The sequence below is a fragment of the Oryza sativa genome, chromosome 3 (genome assembly GCF_034140825.1).
Source record: "Oryza sativa Japonica Group chromosome 3, ASM3414082v1".
NCBI classification, from domain to species: domain Eukaryota; kingdom Viridiplantae; phylum Streptophyta; class Magnoliopsida; order Poales; family Poaceae; genus Oryza; species Oryza sativa.
In genome coordinates, this window is record NC_089037.1 from 335,644 (window position 1) to 354,977 (window position 19,334).

Sequence of the window (19,334 nt, forward strand, 5' to 3'; positions counted from 1 at the left end):
ATATATTTATGGTTATTTCTTATTTAAAATTGATATAATAATCAACCCTCTTGTGCCAATAAGAATGACATAGTTTCGCCCATCCACACGATCGATTTGTCGAACCTGGCCGTATATTGCTCCAATTGATTGAACTTATGCAGGCCTTTCGATGTATTGGCCATTAGCTTTCAAGTGTGTGAAGCAAAGTGACATGGTTTATGTTTATGTGATTTATATATGTGGGCTCGATGGGCCCGAGAGTTCAGAACTGCCCTATGGGCCCATCAAGTTCTGGGCTACCCATCGAGTAACGAACAATGGTAAGTGGATGCGGAGGTAGGTTGGTACACACCTCGGACCGGATCACTCCGAGCAATGACCCGAGCATCCTTTAACTTACTAGGCAGAAGGGAGAGATATGGAGCAATATTACGCCTTGTTACTTTTCAGCCCGGCTAGCTGTGAGTATCGTGTGGGTAAAGCTAGGCAGACGCTGCAGAGTCGTAGAGTATTCGAATACGCCGTGCTCCCAATTAATGGTGATGTGTCTATGGATGATTCCAGATTATGGGCACAAGTTAAACTAAATGGTTATTAATTAATATGGTTAATTTATTTATTGCTTGATGTTTTATTCAAGTTATTTATAAGTGACATTTATATTAATTTTATGCTCGTTATTATCGTTTAAATTAAATATTCAATAGTGTTGTTTATATCAAATGTTTATTAAGATAGGCTCTATGAAATAAATGTTAAGGTTAGAGTTTAAACCTTCCGGCTCTTAATAATGCATGTTTTATATTGCAATTATTGTATTTGCTATCATAGGCATGTCTTGCTGAGTACCTGTTGTACTCATAAATGGGTTCAGATCATGAGGAGGAAGATGATTGTGGAGATCCTGTTGACCCGTTAGAGTGGGACAATTATGGTTTCTAGGTCATTCTATGCCCAAGCAATTCCTGTGGTGGAGTCTAGCAGTTAATAAGGCTTTATAGGTCATTTATGTAATGGTTTGTATTTATGTTGTGTTGTGAACTAAGTGACTTAAGTAATGTATAACCGAAGCTTATGCTTTTATATCATTTCATGCGTAACTGAACATCTTGGACAGTTACGTATTCGTGGGGGCACCATGACTTTATCGGGTGTCCCCACACCCTCACCGCGGTCGCCGCGTGCCCACCCTCGCTACCGTCGCCAGCACGCTCTCGCTGATTCCAATTCACACTAGCACGGGTTGGGAGGTGAGGACCAGACCCTATCCATTCACTCAGGGATACTAAGGTAAATTCATATTTCCTAAAACCTTTTTTTTATTTTCTTTTGTATTTCTTTAACACAAAATGCAGGACCCACCAAACGGCTGTTAGAAGTAGAGGTAGACGCTGCTTCAATTTTAAAAAGTGGGGTAAAACTGCAAACCCTAAAAAGTGGGACTAAAACAACAATTGGGTTTGAAAGCGGGGGCATAGATGCAATTGACCCTTAGTTTTTTTATTAGTATCCGAACACCCCATGCGATACCTATATAATACCCGATATGACACGCCAAAACTTCACACCCTTAGATCTAAACACCCTCTATATGTAACCAATGAGATTTCCCACCTGATTAGAAGATTTTGGAGGAAGATTTAAAGAACACGAATTAGGTCCCGAACATGAAACTTGTCCCCTAGCTAAATCTCGAAGAGGGAGCACTCACTTTCCTGCTAGATTTTGGTTAGTTGCATGATTTTGTTTTTTCTAAGGGGGACCACAAGGTTTCACTATTGGTTAGTTGCATGATATTTTTCCAATCCATTGGTCAATATTTTGGACGCTTCAGGGGGGTCTCAACATTCATATAGCACTGTTTGGAATAGACGAAAACCTAACTTGTGTCTTTCTATGTTTAGATACCGGGGTGTAAAGTTTTGGCGTGTCACATCGAATATACGAATAAGCATTTAAAGTATTAAACGTAGTCTAATAATAAAACAAATTACATAATCCACTTGTAAACGCCGAGATGAATTTATCGTAGCACCATATTGTCAAATCATGGTGCAATTAGGCTTAAAAGATTCGTCTCGCAATTTACACGTAATCTGTGTAATTAGTTATTTCTTCATACATGTGTTCAAACATTTGAGTTATTTTTTCATCTATGATGTGGTAGGGTGTAAAATTTTATCATGGGATCTAAACAGGGCCTAAATCCAGAAGTATGTGATTTGTGGGATTTGAACGCAATACGTTTCTCTCCACACATGTATTACATTACCATCTTAGTATGAAGCACTTAATGTCAATATTTAAAATGCTATCGTTTTGATTTCCATTGTCGAAACTTAAAATACTTATTTGCCTCTCTAAGACGTGTTGGGCACCCCTTATTCCCAACCCTTCTCCCTCGTTTTCCACGCGCACGCTTTTCAAACTGCTAAATGGTGTTTTTTTTTAAAGTTTGTATACGAAAGTTGTTTAAAAAATCAAATTAATCTATTTTTTTAAAAAAATAGCTAATACTTAATTAATCACGTGCTAATGGATCGCTTCGTTTTTCGTGCGCACTATTCATGTTGGGGACTAGGCGTGGCGAACACAGCCTAAATGATTTTAAATAAAAAAAATCATGAATTACAAAGTTGTAGATCTAGCTCTACAACTTTGACACATATCATGTGTCCATCGGAGGTTATTTGAATCGTATATATGAAATTCTGTGAAATAGATCTTAAATCTTATAACAAATATTTTAAACCCTAAATGATCTCAAATAGAAAATTATTCAGCTTAAAAAGTTTTAGTTCTCATTGAGATATACTCCCTCTGTAAAAAAAACAATCATAGACATGGATGGGACATTACATAGGACAACAAATCTCTGGAGATGCTCAGATTCATTGTTCTATGTAATGTCCCATCTATGTATAGGTTGACATTTTTTTTTGGACGGAGTTAGTACAAGTTTGGTATAAATTTAATTAGCAGACTTTTTATGAAAAAGTTAGGTACAAATACATATTTTTCTAAAATCGATCCTCACTGTTTATATCGTCCGTCAGTAAAGATAATGTGTTCTCTCATAGATGTCTTAAGCGCGCTTATATCTTCTGCAAGTAAAAATAAATGTGATTTTTACTCACGGTATTATTTTTAGTCCATTTGAAAAAATAAAAGAAAAGTGTGAAAAATTGTGTTTTTTAGTGTCGGCTCACTGGGAATGGTAAACGAGTTGAGCTTAGGCCCTGTTCTTCTCATATTATCACCTCATTATTTGCTCTACCCTTGAAAACAATGTTTTGCTTATACCGCTTGTTTTAAGCTAGTATTATTTAAATCTGTTTTATGAAAATATTTAATTTATCTCAATAGTTAAATAGATAATCCTTCGCAATAACCCGTTGAATAATCTGAATCTAACATGGCCTAAAAATTATTGCTCGTTAGGCATAACAAGCCGAAGGAAAGAGTACACCGAAGGTCCCTCGACTTGTCATTGAATTACAAAATCATCCTTAAACCACAAAACGGATACAACGCGTCCCTCAACTTGCAAAACCAGTGTAGACTAGGTCCCTCGGCGGTTTTGACTCCGGTTTTGTCCGATGTGGCAGCTGACTCAGCGTGGGTCCCACATGTCAGCCTCTTCTTCCCCTTCTCTCTCTCCACCTCTCTTCCTCTCTCATCCCTAAACCGGCGGGGGAGGAGTGGGGAGCGACCAGCGAGGGCGGAGATGGGCGCGGCCGGCAGCCGCCTGGGGAGGAACTGGACGCGGCGGTTGTCGTCGTCGTCGGATCTGGGGAGGTGGATGGTGGGAGGTCCCTTATCTTGCCGTCGTCGACAGAGGAGGAGGCAGTGCGGTAGGCCGACCACGACGTCGGTGTCATCGTCGTTGATCCGCTCTAGCTGCCGGGGCCGATAGATGGGAGAGGAGACGACAGCGGCGGAGGCGGAGGCGGAGGCGGATGGGGAAACGGGGCTCGACGAGGGAGAGGGCGCAGGCATAGGCGAGGAGCGCATCCCGCCTCCGCTCGAGGGAGGAGGGGTTCGGGAGCGATGGCTGCTCGACGTCGGTGCGCAGGTCGTACACCACCGTGAGGTCGTCATCGGCCGCGGCTGCCTCCTGCTCCGAGTAGGCGGAGGTGATGTAGAGGCGGAGCGGACGGCCTCGTCGCCCGTCGCCGCCGCCGCCTCATCGCCCGTTGTCACGGTGGCCGCCTTGTCGCCCGTCACCCGTCGCCTCGTCTCCCATCGCCACTGCCGGACTCCCGCTTGCCGAACTGAGCAGCAAAGAGAGAGAAAGAAAAGAAGAGGGAGAAAGAGAGGGGAGGGGAAGAAGGGGCTAACATGTGGGACCCACCTGGGTCCCACGCTGAGTCAGCTGCCACGTCGGACAAAACTGGAGTCAAAACCACCGAGGGACCTAGTCTACACTGGTTTTGTAAGTTGGGGGATGTGTTGTATCCGGTTTTGCTGTTTAAGGACGATTTTGTAATTCGATGACAAGTTGAGGGACCTTCGGTGTACTTTTTCCCAAGCCGAATGATCCAGGGAAACTAGGAATTTTTTTTATTTATACATTTTTTTATTAACATATTTACAAAAATAATTTTTTGTTTCGAAAATTTACAAATCTAATTGCCTGCCGCCCTTAAGAAGGGCGATTTTTAAAAATCGCCCTCTCAAAGGGCGGCAAGGGACCTAAATACAAAATTTTTATTTGTGTTCAAACCCTTCCCACCGGTTTTAATTGCTTAAAAACTAATAATGCTTATTCGATACTCCAAATGATTTTAAATGGAAAAGTGATAAACTACAAAGTTATAGATCTCATCAAGATCTACAACTTTATATAAAGTTTATCTCCATCCAATGTCGTTTGAAATGTAGATCTGAGATTTTTTAAAATGTGTTTTATATTTTGTAACGAATATTTGGATATCTAAAACATCTTAAATGAAAAAGTTATTAACTACAAAGTTGTAGATCTCCTTGAGCTCTACAATTTTGATATAAAGTTTTATTTCATCTGACTTTATATAATATAATTTTAAATTGTAAAATTATAGAGCTAACAAGTTATGCTGGAAAATTTACATTTAGGTCCCTTGCCGCCCTGTGGAAGGGCGATTTTTAAAAATCGCCCTCCCAAAGGGCGGCAGGCGATTAGATTTGTAAATTTTCGAAACAACAAATTATTTTTGTAAATATTTTAATAAAAAAAGTATAAATAAAAAAAATTCGGGAAACTAGCAGCCCAGCAGTCCACGACTACAGCCCAACATGGCCCAACTGCTTCCACTTCTCCCCAAGACCCCAACGCCATTCCATTCCATTCGCATCCCACGGCACATTGCCGCCACACACTCTTCTTCCACCTCGCATATACGATAGCAGACTATAAATCAGCTATAAGCTGATATTAATAAGATAAGAGAGAAAAAAACAGACTACAGACTTATAGCCAGCTATAACACGGACTCTAAAACGTTATGTGTATGAGAAATGAGACCATATGTTAATATGTTAATGATGTAGTACCAATTTAGTAACTACTATATAAATGGGCTATTAGATTGACTACATATGATTTAGAGCTAGTAGTTTGCTACACTATTAAATTTGCTCTAAATAATCGCTAGTCGTAGTGGTTAGATCGTTGCACGCCAACACTCGTCAACTCACCCCTCCTCCTGTTGCGTGTGCCATGCCAACACCGCCTACCGACTATGGCACACGTATGTGCCATAGTCTACGCGTGTCAGTCTATCGTCCACCTTTCAAATCGAAAGCATTGGTGAAACCTGATCGACTCATGAACACACTTATCTACATTATAAATGAGTCCGTGGGTCGATCCACCTGCACCCTTAGCACGGGGGATTGAGCTACTCTACCCCGTTGAGCTCAAGGTCCACGACTTGCTCTCTTCCTATGAGTAGGTGACCGGCCAATTGTTTATCGTGCAAGGCACAACCCCCTCTCTTCCCCACACCGCTCGTCTTTGCTCGCCGCACCACTCGTCGTTGATCACGAGCTAAACAAGCCGAATGAAGCAAGCAAACAAGTTGAGGTGTGCCGTATTTTTTAGCTTGTTAGGATGAAGATGTGAGGTAGAATAAGCCAGACTAAGCCGATATCCCTATACACTATTAATAATTGTCCCTCATATCGATTCTCACTTCCATCACTTTGTCTCATAATTATTTTTTTTCTAATACAATGAATATTCAAATGTCATATTAGAGTTAAAAACATCGTATATTTAAAAATGGGGGTAACACTGTAAGAAAATCTCACATTTTCACAAGTAAGAACAAATATATTTGAAACAAAAACAAAAGTGCGTGGAATTATCGAAAGCCATTACTTATTTTAATTTCCAAATTTAATAAGATAAATATGGCCGTGATCGTCAGTGTTGGCTATTGCAACCGTTCATAGTTGCGCACTCCCTCCTTCCATAAAAAACCAATCTACGGATGTGACACATCCTAATACTATGAATTTGAATATATATAGGAGTTATTAAAATTCTTATTACTAAGATGTGTCACATCATAGATTTGTTTTTTTATAGAGGAAGTAAGCTTGTATTTATTTTGAAATGCTCATTGCTGGAACAAGGTTTGTTGAGCATGTCCTAGTTTTGGATATCTGAACTATTGGTAAACTGATGAGTATCTGCTAAAGTGGAGTACTTAAAAAACAAAATCACACATTTTAAAAAAATAACTGGAAATATTAATCGAAATGATGCAAAGTTTTGAACTTAACATTAAATGGACTGTTGGCGAGAATCTTGCCTAGGGTTCTTCCGGTTAACCGACCTGGGTTCGAAACTTTATTCCTTTTATTTAAAAAAAAAATCTACTTAACGGCGTCCCGTAGCGGTGCGGTAGTCACGGGACAAATTTAATACTCCCTCTGTTTCGTTTTATTTGACGCTGTTGACTTTTTAGCATATGTTTGACCGTTCGTCTTATTCAAAAAAATTTGTGAAATATGTAAAACTATATGTATACATAAAAGTATATTTAACAATGAATCAAATGATATGAAAAAAATTAATAAATATTTAAATTTTTTAAATAAAACGAGCGGTCAAACATATGTTAAAAAGTCAACGGTGTCAAATAAAACGAAACGGAGGGAGTATGTCCGAAACGTTACGCCACTTTCCCTTTCCTCCACTTATCTGTCCTCAACCTTTTTCCCCTCTACTCACAGCTCGCCAGCGTCCCTCCACTCACAGCTTGCCGGCGTGCGCCGCCGCTCCCCTCGCTTCCTCCACCTTCGCACGCCGGCGCTGCTGCGCCGCCGCTCCCCTCCATTCCTCCGCCTCCCCATGCCGGCGCTGCTGCGCCGTCGCTCCCCTCCCTCCCTCCGCCTCCCCCATGACGACGGTGCCGCACCGCTGCTCCCATCCCTTCCTCCGATTCTGTCCACAGGTACCACTTAGCAGCAACCCCCTCTCATGCAGCAGACTCAAACCATAGGTATGTGATTCATCTTAATTTCTAAGTTTCATTTCCTATGTCTTCTCGCATCCCAACTTTTCAACTTGGCTAATTCAGCTTCTATCTACATTTCTGTTCTAGGGTCTACATCAAAGTTCAGTAGATTTTCTGATTTTTTATAGACGAGGCCAAGGGAAGCCGTGATGGGGGTGGCAAGAAAATTATATCCCGTGATGGGGTAGTCGTATTTGATACTTGACCTGTTAAAATTAACAGGTTGGTTACTCCTCTCATGAAACTTTTTGTTTGTGGTTGGAATCTATTTTGTGACATCGAGTAGTCTATATGAAACAGACGAGTTACTTGTTTTTGTGTTATTCATGCGTAGATGAGATTGTACACTGTTAACACACATACATCGTGTTTCCAGCAATTTTTACTAGGAGTAATATCTACTTTTATTTTTACTAGGTATCAGCTAGATTACAGAAGGACAATAGGTTCTGATGGAATTGTCGAAATCTGCCACCAATGTGTTTTGATTTTTCTGGTTGATACAGGGGAGGGAGATGAGATGCATAAACTGCATCTTGTCACTGTTTACTAGTACTGGTTCACCAAAATTTATCTGACACACCAATATTTTTCCCAGTTTACATGGCACTGGGGATACTAGTGTAGTATAAACATATATTTTGCACACAACATATACAACTCTGAAGCATTGCACAAGAGGAAGCTGTTAAAATGAAGCGATAATTGTACATTATATAACTTTATGTATCGATAAATATATATTTTCTGGTTGATACCATGGGAGGAGTGGCATCTACTGATTTTTTTTAACTAATTTTGTAACATGTATCACTATAATCTGACATTACAGTAACAATGATTGAAAGCGGACTAATTGTCATGTTTTCCTTTTTTTGTTTTTCGCACACAGAGTCGATATGGCTACATGTTCAGATAATTCAGATTCTGTACATTTTGTGCCTAGTGGTCCAAGGCGCTCACCAAGGGTCAAGAAATCCAACCAATGTAATGCTGAAGAGCAAAGGAGGAAATGTGCCTCGAAACCTTGTACCAAGCTTAAATTCCTACCAGATAAATCAAATGCCATTTGTGGCAACAAGAAAAGGAAGAAGATGGAAACTGAAACGAAGGTATCATATTTTTCAACTGTCTTCTTTCTATTTAAGCTTTTTTTTTACTATTCCTATTTTCATCTAATAGTTTGCTGACAATACTAAAGAAAATTAAATTAGGTTTCAGTGCACAATCAGAAGCAGGTCATTACCTTCAGCTGCTACTCGAGCCGCATGTGCAAAATAGCATCTCAACTTTCACCTGTTCAGACTCAGTTTGTGCATAATGCTTGTTTTGAGAATTTACTGTCAATGCAAGTTTGTAGTATGTCCAAAAGCATGACACCGTGGCTTGTCAATACAATGAGAACCAGGCCAACTATGTAGTGGTACCATCATTTTTTTTGTTTTTAACCATGTGAATATGTGAACAAATGTCACCATGTAATGGCTACTGCCATGTCACCATGTGAAATACATCCCAGCTTACCTTTCGTTTGCAGCACTCAACTTTTTTTATGCATGTTTGTGTGGTACATTTTTTTAAAAAAAATATACCACGTTTTAAACCATGAAATCGAAATGTCTATAAGTATCCAGGGGCTGGTACCCTAAAGTGATTTTTTCCTCGCATTTGAAAGGTATCAAGGGAAAACCAAGGTATCAGGTCTGAACCCAACTACCAAACATGGTACCTCACAACATAGGGGTATCAGCCACACAAATATAGGTACCAGGGTCTGAATATAGGTACCAGGGTCTGGTGCCTGGTAGCAATCCAGGTACCAGGTCTGGTACCTGGTAGTACCTGGCACTAGGTACCAAAATTGGTACCGGTATCAATTCTAAAGCCAGGTACCAGACATGGTACCTCACAGTATAGAGGTATCCGCCTCACAAATATAGGTACTAGGTCTGGTACCTCCCAGAAAACCCAGGTACCAGGTCTTAACCCAGACACCAGACCTTATACATTACAATACATTGTCGCTATAGGTTTCATGACTGGCACCACACAGTACAGGTATTAGCCTCACAGTACATCTCACATCAAGGTACCATGACCACCTCAAAAGTATAAGTATCAAACAAAATTCAGGTATCAGGTACATTTTTTCTCGGCAAGTGCAACCACATTTGACATTTTCTGACCATACATCACAACTGTTCGGAAGCTTTCAATTTAGTATCAAGCAACATGGTTCACCAATCAGCCAAAAAGAGGAATTATTACATGAACAAGTCTCATTTAGCAAATGTAAAAAAAAAATGAAATGTTGTATTTTTCCCTCAGTGCTATCTTTCTCCCACACCCCTTAGTGCTATATTTCTTCCACACCCCTGCAAAATGAATGATGAATCAATGAATTTACCCCTCCTCATGCCGAGCTGAAACAAATGAGAAAAAAAATTATAAGAGACCATCTTTTCACCTCATATCAATAGGTCTGGGCGCTTGGTGACATTGCTTTTTTTTTCTAGCTTGTGCGCTTGGAGTAGCAAGCAATCTCATATATGTTGTACTCCTTGGTGACATTGGTTTTTTGCATAACGATTGTAGTAATCTTGAGCCTATTTTTCTGAAAAGAACTCCGTACCAACATCAGGGACTGCAGGTTGAGATTGGACCCCCTCATCTTCAGTTTCTCCATCTTCATGTCCAAACTCATCTTGTATTTCAAACTCATCACCTGCATCAATTTGATCAATGCTCATGGCACCTGTAAACAACCCAGTTTCAAGCAGTGCTTCCCTCAACACATCATCATCATGACTTGATACTTGTTCCATTGCTCTTTCAACACAAACATCATCCTTGTCACTATGTTGCTCTTTCATACTTCTTTCACTAAGGACAACATTCCCCTCATTTGCTACCTCTTCCATCATTCTTCCAGCAGATCCAACCGAGGAATTCATTCTCTTTTCTTTCAGCCATAAAAAACTTTTTAACTAAAATTGCATGAATAATCCACACATTTTTCTAGTTAGTTTTTCACCCCACACATAACAAGCAGAACACAAACCATTATACCTTGAAAAATAGAGATAAGCTGATACCTAACTAGAGAAAAAAAATGATACCTAAAAACTAGAGAAGCTGATACCCTAAAAACTACTTGAATAGATACCTGAGTGAGGTACGCAAAAGGAAATCCGGCGATGGAGGTCGGCACCTGAGATGGATTTTTGCTGAGGACTACTGCGACTAGGTGCACGCGCTGTTGCCAGCAAGGTATCGCGCGCGGAGGCACTGGATTTAGGGGAAGGAGCACTCCTGCTTGTTGTAGTTGAAGGCGCCGCCGGCGATGTATCGCGTGCAGAGGCGCGCGATACCGAGCCGGGTTTTGGTTGCGGGAAGGATCCTTCTCGCGCTCTGCGCCGGGTTCTGGCTGGTAGTTGCTGCGGCGCTCCGCGCCCCCGCCGACGAGGTATCTACGCGGAGGCGGCGAGTAGGGGAATCGCGTGCACAACGTTGGGCTCGATCAGAAAAGGAATCGGTATTAAATCTGTTGGGTGCTAATTTTATCCCGTGACTATCGTGCAGTAACGGAATTCCGTGGGGTAGCTGCCCTCTTTTATTTAGGCTGTGTTTAGATCCAAGGGTGTAAAGTTTTGGCGTGTCACATCGGATATACGGACACACATTTAAAGTATTAAACGTAGACTAATAAAAAAACTAATTACAGAATCCGACAGTAAACCGCGAGACGAATTTATTAAGACTAATTAATCTATCATTAGCAAATGTTTATTGTACCACTACATTGTCAAATTATGGAGCAAAAAGGCTCAAAAAATTTGTCTCGCAAATTAGTTGCAATCTGTGCAATTAGTTATTTTTTAACCCATATTTAATACTTCATATATGTGCTTAAACGTTCGATGTGACAATAAAAAATTTTGGGTGGGATTTAAACAGGCCCAACGTTAAATGGGCCGTTGGTTGTAAAAGATTGGAAATAGAGAGCGGCGTCCAATGCAGTGACTAGCCGTTAGGGGGACCAGTCTGGCAACACGCAGGCCGTCCCGTTCCGTTTCGTTTCCCCTGCCCGAGAGAGAGAGAGAGAGAGAGATTTCAAAATTCGAATTCCCTCTGCTCGGCTCGTCCAAAAAAAGCAGACGGCGTCAGTGTGGTCGTCGGTCGCCCCCACCCTCTATATAAAGCGTCCCACCCCAACTGCCCCAACCCTAACACTCCACTAACGCCTCCCGACGCCGCCGCCGCCTCCTCCTCTTGTTTCGCCACCGCCGCCGCCGCCTACGAGGAAGAAGAAAGAAGAGGAAGGAGAAGATGAGGGAGATCCTCCACATCCAGGGTGGGCAATGCGGGAACCAGATCGGCGCCAAGTTCTGGGAGGTGGTGTGCGCGGAGCACGGGATCGACGCCACCGGGCGCTACGACGGCGACTCCGACCTGCAGCTGGAGCGCGTCAACGTGTACTACAATGAGGCCTCCTGCGGGCGCTTCGTCCCGCGCGCCGTGCTCATGGACCTGGAGCCGGGCACCATGGACTCCGTCCGCTCCGGCCCCTACGGCCACATCTTCCGCCCGGACAACTTCGTCTTCGGCCAGTCCGGCGCCGGCAACAACTGGGCCAAGGGACACTACACCGAGGGCGCCGAGCTCATCGACGCCGTCCTCGACGTCGTACGAAAGGAGGCCGAGAACTGCGACTGCCTCCAAGGTAACTAGTACCCTAACTATCTCAGATCTGCCTCTCCTCAAATCAAATCTGAGTTCAAATGCTGCTGCTGCTGCAGGGTTCCAGGTTTGCCACTCGCTTGGCGGCGGCACGGGGTCCGGCATGGGCACGCTCCTCATCTCCAAGATCCGGGAGGAGTACCCCGACCGGATGATGCTCACCTTCTCCGTCTTCCCCTCGCCCAAGGTCTCCGACACCGTGGTGGAGCCCTACAACGCCACCCTCTCCGTCCACCAGCTCGTCGAGAACGCCGACGAGTGCATGGTGCTCGACAACGAGGCCCTCTACGACATCTGCTTCCGCACCCTCAAGCTCACCACCCCAAGCTTCGGCGACCTCAACCACCTCATCTCCGCCACCATGAGCGGCGTCACCTGCTGCCTCCGCTTCCCCGGCCAGCTCAACTCCGACCTCCGCAAGCTCGCCGTCAACCTCATCCCCTTCCCTCGCCTCCACTTCTTCATGGTCGGCTTCGCCCCGCTCACCTCCCGCGGCTCGCAGCAGTACCGCGCCCTCACCGTCCCGGAGCTCACCCAGCAGATGTGGGACGCCAAGAACATGATGTGCGCCGCCGACCCCCGCCACGGCCGCTACCTCACCGCCTCCGCCATGTTCCGCGGCAAGATGTCCACCAAGGAGGTGGACGAGCAGATGCTCAACGTCCAGAACAAGAACTCCTCCTACTTCGTCGAGTGGATCCCCAACAATGTCAAGTCCACCGTCTGCGACATCCCCCCCACCGGCCTCAAGATGGCCTCCACCTTCATCGGCAACTCCACCTCCATCCAGGAGATGTTCCGCCGCGTCAGCGAGCAGTTCACCGCCATGTTCCGCAGGAAGGCCTTCTTGCACTGGTACACGGGCGAGGGCATGGACGAGATGGAGTTCACCGAGGCTGAGAGCAACATGAACGACCTCGTCTCCGAGTACCAGCAGTACCAGGACGCCACCGCCGACGACGAGGGTGAATACGAGGATGAGGAAGAAGAGGCTGATCTCCAGGACTAATTACTACTCTACTGCAATATCAATGTCCAATCTAATGGGGTTCGGTTCACTTCTTGTGTTGCTTAGGCTATCTTCTCAAGTGTTGTCGTTCTTAATTATTACTCCTAGCTGCTACTCTACTCTACTTGATGTATTATTATTACTCAGCTTTGATTGATGATAGGCACAATACCCTGTTGCCTTGTACTCGTAGGAGTATGTGCTGTTACTGTCTAACTGATCTGTATGAATTATCATCCTATTTTTGTTAATCTATCTTCTAGTAAAATGCAGAGTTGCTGCTTAGAGTACTCTACTTGGTGTCAACTCAACTTGTGTTTGTTTCATTCCAGTGTTGCAGAATGGCTGTTCATCAGTGGAGAGTGCTTTGTATGTTTCTTTGATACTCACACTTCTCTGCCACTGACCACTGGGATTGTACAGGTGAGAGAACTGGCATCAGGGTTGTTTAACTTGTTGGTATATGCTGCTTGTTACAGTACTTGTTGCAAGTGCAAATGCTGCATTGAGGTTGAGGTCGCCTGTTCCTTGTGTCCAAGACTGCGTGTGTGCAAGTTAGATGATGATTCCAGTCTGTGTGATCGATCATACAGCCACTTGATCACTAGTATTGTTTACTTCTAGTCAAAGTAATTTGGATTGGCTGGATGGTCTGATCGGATCTTCTATTCCTCTGCAAGTTGAAACAGTTGATGATGAAAAAATGTTTACACAAGAGGAGGACAAGCCATGCTTGCATTGCACACCCTGGGATGCATATGCCTTGCTCAAGATCTACTACTACTATACTACTTTTCCTTTTTGTGAAGTGAAGGGCAGGCATGAGGGCCAGCATTGCATTAGCATTACTGTCACAGCTTGCCTTGCCGGATCATATTCATATGACTGCATGTGCAGCACAGTCGATATGCAAGTTGCCCTTGCATTTCTTGGGCCTGTGGATCAATATATTCTTGCTCCTGCTCCTGCAGCTGCACAGTTAAACCGTCCATCAAGCTCCAGCTTGGAGTCGCACAATACAAGCTGTCATATATGTTTGTTTGACTGGTCTTATCTCAAGGGATTGAGATCCAGTGCGGTTGCTACTATCACTGCAACTTTAGCAGTTGCAAGGTAGCTGATGGATCAAAAACCAGCGGCTCAGATCATCAGAAAATACTGTTCACGAATCACTGTAGCAATTTTCTACTGTAGCGTATACTGTACAGAGGGTGGCAGAGCAAATCCAAGCTGTTGGCTGCATCGATCCAACGGTCATAATATGCTATCACTGCTAAAGTTGCAGTAGTTATTACAACTGCATTAGATCTCAATTCTATCTGGAGATTCTAAAGTGACACTTGATTACCTTGTTCTTCTTTACGGTGAGCCATGTGCTCAGCACGATCACTTGTACAGTAGTAGTTGTGATACCTAGTCCTAGTTTATGCTGCATATTTTTTTGAGTTGCATACTTTACTAGTGTTTTCCTTAGGTTATCCAATGCGCCTCTGGTTACTGTCTTCAAGGATCATCCAGGTTATCAAGATTCTTCATTGGTAAATGCCATTTTAGTTTTCCTCTCTGCCCACCCGCCTATTAAAACATTCATCCGAATATGACGCGATTTAGAGCTCTGGAAAATGTGTTCTCACTGATATAACCAGGTTTGAAGTCCTGCTTTATGGAAACAACTAGGGCCGAGTTTAGTTCTAAAATTTTTCTTCAAACTTTTAACTTTTCCATCACATCAAAACTTTCCTACATACACAAACTTTCAACTTTTCCGCCATATCGTTCCAATTTTAACCAATCTTTCAATTTTGGCGTGAACTAAACACACCCTAGGTTGAGTAGTTGTACGTGAGTCACACAATTGGGTCATATGCAATGTAATTTTCTTGTTCGAGAGGTCCCATAAATAGGGAAGAAGAGTACTCTGCTCACCTGAAAACCTGCCTGTCTTATGGTGATACACCATCAGCATTCAACCATATTTACATGTTCGGATAGTCGGATACCCACATCCATCCATCAGTTGGCCAAGGCCAAGCCAAATCCCACACTTCTGCTTCGGCTTGTATGTACTACTAGTAGCTTAACTTCACCTTTGCAATCCTCCACTGCTTTTCACCTTTCCTTCCTGTGCAGTTCAATCGGCGCAAGCGAGCATGTTTCAGTTCACAAGACAGGATAGAGAGTTGAGAACTGTTTTGATCTGGCTTTCTAGACGGTTTTGCCTGCCACAAGCTATACACTGGCATTCACTGAAACTGCAAGATAGTATTAGTATCTCTTAACCCCACAAACTAGCCTGATTCTTCAATCAATGGGCTGCTCAAAGTCGACAGCGCCGGTCACTGGAGCGGCCCATCTATTTCCTATCAACTTTGCCGTTGCCTGCGTACATCCCGTTGGATATGTATTGGCCAGGTTCATCCCATTTTCTGAAAAAAAAAAGGGATCAACTTTGCCGCAATGGCATGTGTGTCCAGAAGGTAGAAACCAGCCATATGAAGTACTACTTGCGAGCAAACACCTGGCTGCATTTGCAACCCATTATATTTCTGCGTGGAGTACAAAAATTGCATCTCTCCCTGCTGATTGGTAGTACAAAATTGAACAGGCTCGAAAATAACAACGAATATCTCTTGTTAGTTGTAACTCCCATCTTACACCATGTAACTTCAAAGGCACGATGCCACCTTTTGAAGCATGGATAGCATCATGAGGTTAGCAATACATATTTACACATGAGACATTTGCAAAATGTAAACCACATATAGAAAGCCGAGCAAATTCCTTCTGAGATCAGTTTACTGTAACCAGCTGTACCTTGCCAATCTTATTGTGATATTTTCAAGTTCCCACCAAACCTGCCAGCCACATCATGTAAGGTCAAGATTCAGCTCAAGAGCACACACCCTTTGGCTTCACTCAAAATTACCAGTTCATCAGAGCACCATTAGCACTGAAGCTATATGCCCGCCGCCCACATGAATTTCAACAATGAAAATCCAAGAGTACAATGTTCCATCTATAAAGAACTGCTTTTCAACTAAGCCACAAAGTCACGACTACTTGATGGTTCACGAAATCTGAGCTATCTGATGCATTTTCTCTAAAAATATGTCAAACATCTCTTCCATTGAGTTAAATTACCTACAAGGATGCTAAGTTAAGCATCCCGAGTGAGGGCTTGACATCAACCTCACTTGATTCATGTCGATCCAATGATGCTAAGTTAAGCATCCCGAGTGAGGGCTTAACATCAACCTCACTTGATTCATGTTGATCCACTGCAGTGTAAGATACATATCCTGGATTGACATGCTCACTAGACAGAGTGCTGCCATTCCTGATGGTAGACTGGGAATTAGGGTAAGGTGCAATGATCTTAGGTGTCCTGTTTGGCCAGTATACATCGCTGTAAAAGCTTGCAACAACTACCTGGAAGAGTATAAAAATGTATGTGAATTGTGGCCTGTTGTTACCATGATATGTGGTACTAAAAACTGATTGAGCATATCCCTGTCTCAAAAATTTGAAGATACCTGGACAGGTGTTGCAGCTTTGAGAGGTCCAGTGATAACACCACCAATCACAGAACTATCGCCAGAAGCAAGGGTTACACGCAAGCATCCTTGGTCATTTGGTGTCAAAATGGATCCGAACAAACGAATTATTTCCAAAGGACCCTGCAAAAATTGAATGAGAGTTTTGGTATCAACTTTGTCACAGTAACTTAGCTAAATAAGCAACAACGTTATTCGTTTGATTGGTTACAGATTATTTAATTTTAAGTTTGATGTTGTACTTATGTAACTCTGTAACTTTATCTGTTTGCTTTTATAAAAGTAACTGACCTGGCAGTAAGTTTAATAATACAAAAAGCTCAATTTGAGGAAAAACATCCTTCTACATTTGCGGTTTTTTATTTTAGTTTGGAACACATGCCAGCAATTCCACCCCTGCACATGGATGGGATCAAATTCAAGGCCGCCATCTCAAACACTGGCACTCCTACATTCCACCCTTTGAGTTAATCCAGGCCAAGAACTGGAATGCCCCCTCACCGCTTCGATAATTATTTAAAAATCACTTGAACATACACTTGACATTTATATATTTGGAATACTATGTTATCTAAATGGGGGGAGGGGGAGTGTTAAACTTTGAGCAGTGTTTCCCTCCCCATATGCCATATGGAAATAAAAGCTGAACCTTGTGATATGAAGTAACACCGGATGATAGGAGCAGAGTTGCTTCCTGAACAGCTCCAAGCACTGAAAGAACACAGATCACCCTCCCATTTGACTTTGACAGTGCCGTAATCTTCGGTATGATTTCCTGCATGGTCATTTCAGAAGAATAAAATCGCTTGCCACATTTTGATTAGAGAAAACATAGTAAGTAGCCATACATCATCTGCACCAAAAGAAGCATTATGCATACACCACTCTGCCTTTTTTATGATCAGTTCTGCAGTTGCATATTTGAGAAAACTATAAACAAAAAAAAAATCTCTTCTTGGAGCGGCATGAAAAATGTTGTGAAAGTTTGCATATGGATCTTTTAGCAAAGAATGTGGTGGGCAGAAACACTAAAAGAAGTTTTCTATTTTCTGCTTCAGTGAATTTTCTACAGATATGGGTCGATTTGGTGGTGGACAAAATCCACACTTTTTTGCAGGATATGTAGAGCTATTCCCAATCTGTTGAAACCATGTTTTTGTGACATCCCTATCGAATTGCAGTTAAGGTTTGAAACACCGGTTTTCACTGAAATTATCAATCATATCTAAATACGAAATCAAATGTAATTTAGAAGGCAGTCACCGGGTGTATTTGTAGTACGTTGATCCTAATCCTAGTCGGTGATCCTTAATTCCTAAGCTGTGGGTCGTTGAGCGAGCAAAAAGAGGGGGCCAACCATGAACAGCAGCGGTAGCAGAGGCACATCACAATCTATATAGCAGAGAGAGAGAAATAGATACCTCTCCTGCATCAATTTGGAGAAGGTGGGGCTGGAGGCCACCGAATTGCCCCTGCCCTGTCCACACCACACAAGAAGCAAAAAAATCAGCACATGCACAAGTGAAGAGTTAGAGTTGGAAAGTACGGGATTGAGCACCGTGAGGCGCAGGCAGCGTGGGGGGTTGAGGTTGCGGTGGCGGTGGCGGCGGCAGCGGGGCGAAGAAGCCCGGCGGCGCAGTGAGGCGGTCGCAGTTGCGGGGACGACCCCGGCGTCGCTTCTCGGGTGGTGGTAGGAGGGGCGGTAGGAGCGAGGGAGGAACGGCGGGGAGGGGAGGCGGAGGCGGATCGGAGAGCTGCGGCGGCGGGGCGAGGCGGGTTTTCATGGCCAACACAAAGGGCGACGGGCCCCGCAGGTTGCGGTAGGCGGTCGACTCGTCCATTGCCTTCGCCCTTCGCCCCCCCGGTCGGTCGGAACCCTAGCTCACTGCGGCGGCGGCGGCGGCGATGGTGAGGTGAAAAATGAAATGAAATGTGGCAGCAGATGGGAAGGAAGGGCTGCGCTCATTTCCTTTCCCATTTTGTTTGGGAACTCCATTTTGTACTGGACTGAGTTAGTGACTGGATCACTATAATTATAATTATATTTTAATTAATTAATTACCACCAGTTGCTTGCTGCTACAGCACCTACCTTTTGCTACTGCTGCTTCTTCTGGGCAAAACCAGCATCATCACTAGTTTTAGTGCAGTACCAGTACTAAGATTTTATTTTAACCTGACAAATATAAAAAGAAAGAGGACTACTGGTTACAAAGAAAGAATGCATTCATCACTTCACTTCACTGAGGATGAAGAGGAGGAGCAACTAGTGTGAAGACCAGTCCGAAGCAAAAAAACGATTTATTAGTACTTAATTAATTAAAGTGTTCGAAACAACACACTATTTAGAATCCGGGGAACATGCTCATAGAAGAGAGCCCTATATGTTAATGGAGCATAAGCATAACTAGATAAAAGCGTAGATAAATGCAAAACAAGTTGAGATTCGAGTGGAGCCTAAGCATAACACACAGGAATGTTCCTTCAACAACTAAAGATTGTGCCAGCTTTGGTTTAACGCCAAATTCAATTCATGATGAAC

At 43.2% G+C, this 19,334-nt stretch overlaps 2 protein-coding genes and 2 long non-coding RNA genes across 5 annotated transcripts; 2 read left to right on the forward strand and 2 right to left on the reverse strand.

Moving 5' to 3' along the window:
* The first annotated feature begins 7,198 nt into the window (after positions 1-7,198).
* Positions 7,199-9,026, forward strand: LOC107277086 (uncharacterized). The gene is made up of 4 exons (XR_001544245.3): positions 7,199-7,475; positions 7,578-7,712; positions 8,383-8,602; positions 8,705-9,026. It is a non-coding gene; the product is annotated as an uncharacterized lncRNA (long non-coding RNA).
* Positions 9,027-9,678: 652 nt separating this feature from the next.
* On the reverse strand, positions 9,679-11,024 carry LOC4331314 (uncharacterized). 2 transcript variants are annotated; one of them, XR_001544392.3, is made up of 3 exons: positions 10,657-11,024; positions 9,958-10,477; positions 9,679-9,865 (listed from the first exon to the last, which is right to left on the reverse strand). It is a non-coding gene; the product is annotated as an uncharacterized lncRNA (long non-coding RNA). The 2 variants fall into 2 exon arrangements; XR_003241163.2 differs by having other exon boundaries at positions 9,958-11,024.
* A 694-nt stretch (positions 11,025-11,718) lies between these two features.
* Positions 11,719-13,490, forward strand: LOC4331315 (tubulin beta-2 chain-like). The gene is made up of 2 exons (NM_001423894.1): positions 11,719-12,213; positions 12,290-13,490. Exons 1-2 carry the CDS (start codon positions 11,820-11,822, stop codon positions 13,237-13,239), a joined length of 1,344 nt encoding a protein of 447 aa, NP_001410823.1. The 5' UTR covers positions 11,719-11,819; the 3' UTR covers positions 13,240-13,490.
* LOC4331316 (AT-hook motif nuclear-localized protein 2) lies at positions 13,188-18,757 on the reverse strand. The gene is made up of 5 exons (XM_015776247.3): positions 18,352-18,757; positions 18,215-18,270; positions 17,443-17,568; positions 16,773-16,916; positions 13,188-16,668 (listed from the first exon to the last, which is right to left on the reverse strand). Exons 1-5 carry the CDS (start codon positions 18,632-18,634, stop codon positions 16,381-16,383), a joined length of 897 nt encoding a protein of 298 aa, XP_015631733.1. The 5' UTR covers positions 18,635-18,757; the 3' UTR covers positions 13,188-16,380.
* Positions 18,758-19,334: the final 577 nt, after the last annotated feature.

What these genes read in the sequence shown, in the direction of transcription:
- LOC4331315 (NM_001423894.1), top strand. Translation starts at nt 11,820, where the DNA reads ATGAGGGAGATCCTCCACATCCAGGGTGGGCAATGCGGGAACCAGATC. An exon ending in GAACTGCGACTGCCTCCAAG is followed by an intron (nt 12,214 to 12,289) that starts GTAACTAGTACC and finishes CTGCTGCTGCAG; the next exon opens with GGTTCCAGGTTTGCCACTCG.
- LOC4331316 (XM_015776247.3), bottom strand. Translation starts at nt 18,634, where the DNA reads ATGGACGAGTCGACCGCCTACCGCAACCTGCGGGGCCCGTCGCCCTTT. An exon ending in TCCAAATTGATGCAGGAGAG is followed by an intron (nt 17,569 to 18,214) that starts GTATCTATTTCT and finishes ATGACCATGCAG; the next exon opens with GAAATCATACCGAAGATTAC. An exon ending in GTGTTACTTCATATCACAAG is followed by an intron (nt 16,917 to 17,442) that starts GTTCAGCTTTTA and finishes CAATTTTTGCAG; the next exon opens with GGTCCTTTGGAAATAATTCG.